Raw genomic sequence first — 9,804 nt, 5'->3', positions numbered from 1 at the left:
TATATGACTTAAATTGAGTCTGGTTCGGTGTGTACTTTAATTTTTTTTTTTAACATTACACAATGTACAACGAGTTTTGTTCCTGGGTAGTGTTTTTTCTGATTAATTATGCCTATGAGGTATATAAAATAGCTATCATTCTCGTCAACCTCTGTTTTGCCCTCTTTGCCTTAAGACACCTTTGGGAAGCTAAGATAAGGGTCAATGCGAAGTTTGAGGGGAATAGAAAAGGTAGAGGCGTTCCTGTTCTGGTGAAAGAATGAATAAAGGCACCTTCTCATGAATACATCACAAGAAGTTGATATAATGGCACTGGAGACCGGCACTCAAGGTAATTAACTGATAATAATCATTATTGCCTAGTTCACCAGCAAGCAACAAATGAACTAAAACGAAAATTGACGACAGAAGAGAGGGCCTTATAATGGTCTTGAGAGAGATTACAGTAAGAACAAATAAAGACATCACAATTGTTGGTACTTGGTGACTTCAATTTTAAAGCAATAGACCGAGAAGCCTATGAAGCATGAACGGAGGAATTTGGACCAGCAGACTTGTAAATTTCACCCTGGAAACTTTCATGAATCAACTTGGTGAACAGACTACAAGAATGAGAGGAGATGCACAGTTCTGGATTTAGTATTTATCAGGAGAGAAGAGGAGATATTTGATATTCAGCATCTTCTATTGGGCAATAGCATTCCATGTCCTCTTGGAAATCAAATATTCAACGCATTACGTATTATCTAGAAGAGCAGGAGAGGGGGGGAGGGGGGGTAACTAAGCACTTGAAAAATTTGATATCAAGAGAGGAGACTTTAGGAACTAAGCAAGTTTCTTTATTGAATTTGACTGGAAAGAGTTGTTGTTAGGCAAGGAAGGAAATGAGATGTATGGCAAATTTTGTTAGACATGATGCACAAAAAAAATCATACCAAGATTGAGATGCAGAACTAGAAAACAAGATTGGTTTAACAAAAATTGTGAGAGGACCAGAGATCAAAAGACAGAAAAATTGAATCAGTAAGAGGCCTAACTCTTAAACATATGACCAATACAAACAAGCGAGGAAACTTCATGGAAGTGAAAAAAAGAGGCAGAAAGAAACTTTAATGGGAGTAATGGACAAATGTAAAACAGAACCAGGCATTTTGTTTGTAAATTTATTAATAGCAAGCTGCATGTAAAGGATAAAATCCAGACTGAATATGAGGAAGATATCTAGTGTCTGTGATTTCTCTCTCATTATACCTGAATATTTGGAGCAACAGTTTTAGAAACAGATGGGACAACAAGGTCTACATAATTTCATCTTTGTTGCATGCTAATTTGACTGTCGTGTTACAAGTTACTGTATATCTGTGCGATATAAAATCCATGCAAAAATTATTCTAAACCTTTTACTGCTGAGGTTATTCATGATTGCTTTTACAAAGTTCTTATCTGGTAGAAGTTTTCAACTGCTTGAAGAGCAAACTTGGAATCATAGAAAATTAGTACTACTACTACTACTATTGTGTTCTTTTGTGTACTGGTTGCTAGTTGTAGTATAACTAGTTCTGTTTGTGTAGTGTTCAGCCAGTTAACTTGATACTAATAGTTTGTATGCAGATATAATAAAGAACCTAGAGGCTGCTGCAGTATGTACTGTTGACGGAACGATCCATCAGTGTAAACAGAGCTTACAAGATCAGTATTTTAAATAGGAAACAATTGTTTAAGTGTACTTGCTTTCATAAAAGAAAGATTTTCATCACCGTTCTTAGTGATGGGTATGTATAATGAATAATTTAGGGTGTCAGACACACACAGGTAGATTGTATTTAAAAGGCATGTTTAGTTTGATGAGACTGAAAGACATTGTTACTTAATCTTACAAAGAGTGAGTAGATGCATTGACACCAATCACTGGAGAAAATAATGCTTCTGGGGATGGGGATAGCCTTTCATGACTAATTCAAAAGTCATAATAACGTGTGTAGTTCTCTGTAGACTAGTGTGAATCTTCGGTGCTTTTGTCATGTTAATGATTCTAGTGTACCTTGGGGCCCCAAGAACCACCTTTATAACTTCATTATGTACTAGTTCTAGTTTGCTAATAGTAGAGGTAGGGAAGTTAATTTTCTTATGTATTATTGAATTAGCCCAACTAGCAGCATAAAAAAAATGGAAATGTAAGAACCTAACCTGTTCCACCAATTCTAGGCCTATTATACAATATCTAAGTCCTAATATAGTATACTATACTAGGCCTAGGAATGTTTAAGTTTGGTTTTTAGCATTTTTATGTTCCCTCTACAAAATTAACAGTTCAAAGTGTGAATTGTATGGGTACAGCAGTACATACTGGTATGTTAAACCAAATACTTGCTCTAAGTACACTACCTCTACTGACATTTTAGGAGGATGGGTTGAGATCAATGGGATATCAATCGACAATAGACTTGATAATGGTCCAGGATGGACCAAAATGTTGTCTCTTCACTTTCTAGTGTGTGGTTTGGTCAACACCTATATCAACACAATACAATATCTGTTTGTCTCTGTCACTTCATGGCTGGAGGCCAGATGCTTGGGGCTAGCATTATTAAACTTTGTAGAATTATAGATGAGTTTATGGGGAGTGACATGGGTGGGAGGGTCTACCCCTATACATCCCTTGAAGGGCAGGCAGTCCATATTCTCCCTTCATCAAGTTGGTGGATATGAAATGTGCCACCCAAAGTCCATAGTGTGTGTGGGGAGGGGTAGACATGGACACTGCCCGGCTGCCCCCCCTCCATCTAATATACTGTACTATAAAAGGTCAAATTAAATTAAGGACACTTGTCATGTTTATACTCCACTGCTGTTTAAATGCTGTTATGCTATGAGAACTAAACCACACACCAGAAGATGAGATGACAATATTTTGGTCCATCCTGGACCATTATCGACTTGATAATGGTCCAGAACGGACCAAAACGTCGTCTCATCTTCTGGCGTGTGGTTTAGTTCTCATATCTTCAAGCCATGTTATTGTGACTCATCGTGTGGTATGTTGTTTTAAGAACTGGCAAAGGTTAATGAGGAAAATGATAAACAATTCCCCACGTTCCTCTGGTGACTCAAACAGGACATTAACTGGTTGTGAGCCTACACAGATTATCCAAATGGACATTATAATTCAGTAATTAATTAAGGATGCCTTCAAACAACATTTTTTGATCCAGAGAATTTCCGACTTTTTATTAACCAATTTGACGCAACAAAGGGTGACGGGTTCTGACTCTTTGTATCAAGGTCACTTGTCATCATTACTTCTATCTTTTTTTTTTTTTGGCCAAGTGATGAGGGTCAAAGCATTTCCTGCAGCCACACCTTGGGTATTATTATCAGCATTTCCAATCAATTATAGTGAAGCCTCTATATTTGTCCTTAATCTGCTCCCGAGGGCATGACTAACATGGAAACAATTTTCCTATGAGAAATAACTAAAATTCAATTACTGTAAACCATCCCAGCCCCCCAAAATACAAAAATAAATAACAATTTAGCCATAACTTTACCTTTACCATACTAAGGAGAGATGATGGTAGAAGCTGAAGAGAAGGAAAGAAATTATTTCATTATTATTTTAAAGGAATTATTGTTTAGAAGGGGAGTCACTTCCCATTAAAACATCAGGCAACTCCAATTCTGGTGATCATTATTTGATTCCCTTTGCCGACAATTCACTAGTGCACTGTTTAGCAAAGAACTTGTCCAATGTTGTCTGTCTGTTTTTTAAACTTTCCTGAAGTAGAAAATCACATTATCACTGCCTGTATTTATGTTTTGATTACCTATGGCAATGTCTGGGTGTCATTTTCAACCATATTTTGCATTTTAGCCTAATTGGACAGCATTTCCTTAATGTCGGTAGTAGGGATGGTAAGAAATAGGGAAAGTTTTTTGTCACCAATTATGTGAAGAATATTGAATCTGATGAATATAGGGGCTGACAAATATAGAGGTTCCACTGTACAACCTAATTTACAACTTTGATATAATGCAGTACAAAGTACAGTACAGTATTGGATATTAGCACTTCGGGGAGTATGGCAAATAAAAATATATATATATTTTTTAATACAGTATTGTACTGTACTGCAAACAGCATCATTAAATTACTTATCAGAATAAGTACTGACCACTGCATAATGCACATTAGATTTGCACCCAAAATGATCAATAAAATTTGTAATTACAAAGCATATTAGGAAATTTCTAAACATTCTGCTGTAATTACAAGATTTTACTAATATGAACAACAAATTTTATTACTGTATCAACAACTAATTAAACTCTTTTTCTTTTAAGCAGCATTCATAACTTACATAAATGGCAAACCTAAGTTAACATTTATTTATACTGTACTTAAAACAATTTATCAATTGTGGTAAGATCAACACATACAACCCAGTCTAGGTAACACCTATATCTGGCCTGTTTAATTATTCAACCTAATTTACAAGAAAATTATGTAGCAAAATCACCCCCCAATCTTTATTGTGTGATAAAATAAAAACTGATACTGGAAAACAGTAATATCCAAGACAAATATTTCCAATTTGGAAACATTTTTTCAAGTACCTGTACTGTATTTGGAAATACACAGTACTGGAAAATACTGTACAGTACTAGTACAGTATTTCCAACTTGTGTACTGTATTACAAAAAAAAATTAAGAAATAAAATTCATTAGAACACGTTATCTGAATATAAAGATGTTATTACACCTTTAAATAGCATTGAAAATAATAACACACATAATTTACAAACTACTGCCGTTGCTGTTGAGCTTCTCTCCTTGCTGCATCTTGAAGCAGCTGTGTGTCTACTTCATCGACCGGCAACTGTACATACCGAACCACTGAGCCACGAATAAAGCAGTTTTTTACAGACAACTGGAAATAGAAGATGTCACATCACATACATTACAATTTTATTTTATTTGTATATACTGTACAACAGTTGTCACATTCATGTACAGCCACTAGTACTCGTAGCATTTCGGGCGAGTCCTTAATTCTAAGTTTCAGGAATACGACCCCGCGAAGAAACGTCTAACAACCAGGTACCCATTTTACTGTCGAGTTACACAGAGGCTACAGAGGCTACTAACTACAAATCCTAGTTAAGGATTTGTGCCCAGTAAATCCTCCCCAGCCAGGATATGAACCCAGGACAAAGCGCTCGCGGAACGCCAGGCGAGTGTCTTATCACTACGCCATGTAGACTGCTAATAATACAAATATTATTATTATACATGTTGTCACTACATGAATGTTTTTTCTGGAATAATCTATAACAGTTGGTTTAAAATATTTCTTTTCAAGTAATTTTGTAATTAGTTAAGTTACATTACTATTATGACATGTTCTTATTAGGTATTAATTGGTATCAGTGGTATCACCATAATTTTGGAGTACAGTACAGTGAAACCCTCATTATCTAGATCCACATTTTTAGGATTCTTGTATTATCCAGTTCTTTCCACCTAATAGTTGTCCATCACCATTACTCAGACAACAGTCCACTTAATGGGGGGCCTTCCCCATAGTGTAAACATGGAAGAAATACGTTTATTAATGCGAGCATCCATAAATGACGTGGAAAAAGCTGTGAATGACTACATTGCTAAACCTGTGCCAGTCTGCCCCAGGGGTATCCACCAGGCCTCGTGACACATGTACTGCTGCTTTTGGTCATGTATGCTCTATGCCATCTTAAATACAGTGATATGTAAGAAATAGAAAGCCCCCGGCAAATACTTTAGACATTTTTACAATTTTAAGTCATAGTATATATTTCCTCCTTATTAATACACTTATATAATAGTTAGAACCAAGTAGAATGACAATTATGTAACTGCGGGTAATTATGTCATTACCTGCAGAATGACCCCTGTTGACCCGATCATTCCCATTAGTTTGTATCAAGAAGTACACGCTCCCCATTGTTTCTTCAAGAGTTCAAATATTACTTTTGAATACAAACATTTAATATTTTCCCATTACAGTATAATTAAGTTGTTAACCACTATATCCCAGTACACAAATTCAATGAGAAATAAACCTAAATATCATATCATCCAACTACACTGGTTTTGTCATGAGTATATATATTGACAAATATAAAATATATTAAGAGAAAGACTTACCATGTGTGGGTATTTCTCTGTATCGGTGACATTAATATCAGTAAGCTTGATGTTCAGGTATTGGTCGACTGAATGAAGCGTGCCACAAATACTGCAAAGAATAGGATAATTCTAAGTTATGAGAGAAACCCCGAGAACTGTACATTACAAACCACCTGAAGAAATCAAATTGGAAATAGAGATGAATTTCTATTTCAATAGAAATAGAAATCAAATGAGATGAATTCATGATAAAAAATAACAAGAATTATTGTTTACCTGTACTTACTTATGCAGTACAGTGTTTAAATTTTGATACAAATAAAGAAAGCCATATTTGAACAGTGTTCATACCCAAGCACAGTACACAATAGAGCAGTTTTTATGATAACGGTATATCACATCACGACATCATCTTGAGAGCAATGAGAGTGGAACATGATGTATTTATCTCAGTCACATAATTAAAAGCCAGCTGACTACTTCATATTCAGAAAAACAATGCATATTATTACAAAGAGACTGAGTAAAATATAAATGCTTTACACATATGGCAATCAAGGAAGGTGATCATGGACTGACATACCAGAGTGGTATAATGAGAATACTGTAAGGTGAAATGATTTTCAGAGAACCAGACACACTGGCAATTTCAGGGAGTAACATACTGTACATAGGTGTGTTTTGATATGAAGTGGAAAAATTACTCGGGGAGCTAGGAAGAAACGAAGCAGTTTTTTTTTATTTATTTATTATATATACAATACAAGAGTTGCTACATTCTTGTACAGCCACTAGTATGCTTAGTGTTTTGGTTAAGTCCTTAGTCCTATGTTCCCTGAAATACGACCCCACAAAAAATCGTTCAACAACCAGGTACCCATTTTACTGTTGAGTTAAACAGGGGCTACAGTTAAGGATTTGTGCCTAGTAAATCCTCCCCAGTCAGGATATGAACCCAGGACAAAGCGCTTGCAAAACAGCAGGCAAGTGTTTTAACCACTACACAACGGAGACTGCCGTTGACCCAGCTGATCCAGATGGAGTTTCATCTTGAGTTCTGAGAGAATGTGCACCGGGAGAGATGTCTCTCCCAATTCAACATTGGCTACAGAGGAAGAGAGTGCATGTGAATATGTGACGTACCTGGAGAGTGAAGGGAAGGGAATTATCAGGGGAAAGTGCCAAGCCATTATGACTATATAGCACTTGGAAGGGATCAGGACAGGGATTTGGGATAGGATGGGGGGGGGGAGGGGAAAGAGTGGCACCTAACCACTTGGACGGTCAGGGATTGAACGCCGACCTGCATGAAGCAAGACTGTTGCTCTACTGTCCAGCCGAAGTGGTTGGGTGAGTAAATTGTAGTTATTTTGTGTACACAACTGACTTGCATTTCATGGCTCTTAAGTACGCATCAGTAAGGTGGAAAATGTGGAAAGACATGCTACCGAATGGTTTCTGGAACTGATAAACAAGAAGAAAATCTTCTGATAAAGACAGAAGAAAAAAGGAGGTGATATGATCACTACATACACAACAGTAACAGGAATTGTCAAAATTGTCAAGAGGAATTCTTGAAATGTGTACCTTCAAAAACATGAGGTCAAAGATTTAATTGAAGAAAGGAAAGGTCCAGAAAAATTACACACAGAAATCATAATAGCGTGATGCATCATATGAACAAATCAACTAGGGCCGTGATGAGGAACGACCATGTCGTAGCTCAGTCGATTAAGGCAGCGTCTGGGATGCTCCTGGACGTAGGTTCGAATCCTCATCACGGCCCTTGTTGATTTGTCCAGAAAAATATTAGAAAGTTTTCTTTTGCAAACAGTGTGGTTGAAGGTTGGAACAAGTTAAATGAACATCGACTTGAGAATGGTCCAGGACGGACCGAAACATCGTTGTCCATTCACTTTCTAGTGTGTGGTCTGGTCAACATACTTCAGCCACGTTATTGTGATTCATCGCCTGCAAGTTAAGTGAATGCAGTAGATGCCAAAATGTCATATCACAGAGTACTGGGAAGATGGAGCACCACGAGTGTAGCTCTCATCCTGCAACTACACTTAAGTTATTATGTAAACAGTATTCATTTAGATTCAATGTGAACATACTGTACAAGACAATGAATTTTTGTTCCACAGGAACAACAAACTGACTACTCACCTTAAATCATTCTTCAGTTCAACCACAACATCTTTCCCAATTAGGGACTTGAAAAACGAGTAGAATAACTGAAAGAAAAAGCATTTGTTAGTGTAGTCTCAGACTTAATGAATATATTTGGGTTATAACAGGTATGGGTGAATACATGAAAAGAAATGTGTGTTCTCAAAAATAAATGAACATGTAAGGAGATATATGCACCAGTAATTTATTGATTCAAGAGCATCATGTGTGGCAAGACTGCTGTGTTGTGGCTTATGTGGCTAAAGGATTGAGAAGCTACCCAAAAGATTGCTAAATAAAGGCCTATGTTTAGAAGTGTTTTCCTAAGCAATAACAGATAACAATCATTAGCTTGCAATAGATTTTTGCAAAGTCACTAACACATTGCATTTCTCTAAAGCCTCAAACCTAACAAAATTAAATTGGGATTTGTAGCAATTTGTAAATAACAAGAATTACAGTGTTAAGTCAGCTGACTTTCCTTCTAGAACCCTTGTAATTACTTAACAAGTATTGAAATGCTTAGGAAAGTTCCCAAGTCACTTCGTAAACAACATGATTCTCCAGTGGATATTAAAACCTATCTATCCTTACCTAACCAGCTTAACTTAATTCATCCTAATTTAACAATACTGTACTGTACAGTTTAGGGTTTTGACAATCGCTACCATCTTTGTCGTTTGTACAATTTTATCATTTTACCTTACCCCCCACCCTGGAAAGGATAAAAGTCGCATGCATCATATACAACACGGCTTGCCAACAGATTTTTATTCATTTTGTCAGGGACAGGTAGCCTGTGTATATACATATATACACATTAGTCTATATCGAGGTCCCTCCCCCTCTCCCTAAGGTTTCTCTAGTGACCCTACGCAAGATACAACCCCACAACGGTCGACTAACTCCTGGGGTACCTGCTAGGTGAACAGAGGCATTAGGCGCTAGGAAATGTGCCCTATCATTTGTCCCGCCCAAGATTCGAATCCGGGATTCCTGATTGTGAGACAAAAACCTATAATGCTGACACCCAAACTAACCTAACCTAATGCACCATAACCTAATAACATAAATGCCTTGGAAAACTATTTATATTATGAGAAAACGAGCTTTGTGGAGGTGTTGTTAGGAGACCATACACAAGGGGGCCCCAGAGACGCCAGGCTACACAACCTTGCTATAACCCACACACACACCTGCTCCACAACTATCATGTCACGTTATTATCAAGTTATAAGACACACTCTCCTGTGGAGTCACTAAATATTACCATTGTGGTGAGGAGTGTCTGAGTGTCGGGCCGAGTGGTGGCGGCGGCTCCAGTCTCTCCCTCAAAACGTCTCCTATATCATCACTAGAAAAACGCAAAGTACTTTGATTCTATATATATTGGCTGATCTTTTACAGAGAAAAAAGTTATTTTTTTAATTTTATTAACATGTGTGTACCGTATATGAGCAAGTTTG

The 9,804-nt window shown here is 36.9% G+C and overlaps 1 protein-coding gene across 1 annotated transcript; it reads right to left on the bottom strand.

The window, feature by feature from the left end:
* Positions 1-3,199: 3,199 nt before the first annotated feature.
* On the bottom strand, positions 3,200-9,741 carry LOC123775339 (U6 snRNA-associated Sm-like protein LSm2). Its single transcript, XM_045770428.2, has 4 exons — positions 9,609-9,741; positions 8,336-8,403; positions 6,185-6,275; positions 3,200-4,928 (listed from the first exon to the last, which is right to left on the bottom strand). Exons 1-4 carry the CDS (start codon positions 9,609-9,611, stop codon positions 4,803-4,805), a joined length of 288 nt encoding a protein of 95 aa, XP_045626384.1. The 5' UTR covers positions 9,612-9,741; the 3' UTR covers positions 3,200-4,802.
* Between the last annotated feature and the right edge of the window lie 63 nt (positions 9,742-9,804).

This window comes from Procambarus clarkii, chromosome 70 (genome assembly GCF_040958095.1).
Source record: "Procambarus clarkii isolate CNS0578487 chromosome 70, FALCON_Pclarkii_2.0, whole genome shotgun sequence".
Taxonomy (NCBI): domain Eukaryota; kingdom Metazoa; phylum Arthropoda; class Malacostraca; order Decapoda; family Cambaridae; genus Procambarus; species Procambarus clarkii.
Note: the sequence above shows the minus strand (reverse complement) of the source record. Positions and strands in the feature narration are given on the sequence as shown.

Bases quoted from the DNA above. Each gene is read 5' to 3' on its own strand.
- LOC123775339 (XM_045770428.2), bottom strand. The intron at 6,276-8,335 runs GTGAGTAGTCAG...TATTCTTTGCAG, and splicing joins GAACTGAAGAATGATTTAAG to TATTTGTGGCACGCTTCATT. The intron at 4,929-6,184 runs GTAAGTCTTTCT...TTCTATTTCCAG, and splicing joins CAGAGAAATACCCACACATG to TTGTCTGTAAAAAACTGCTT.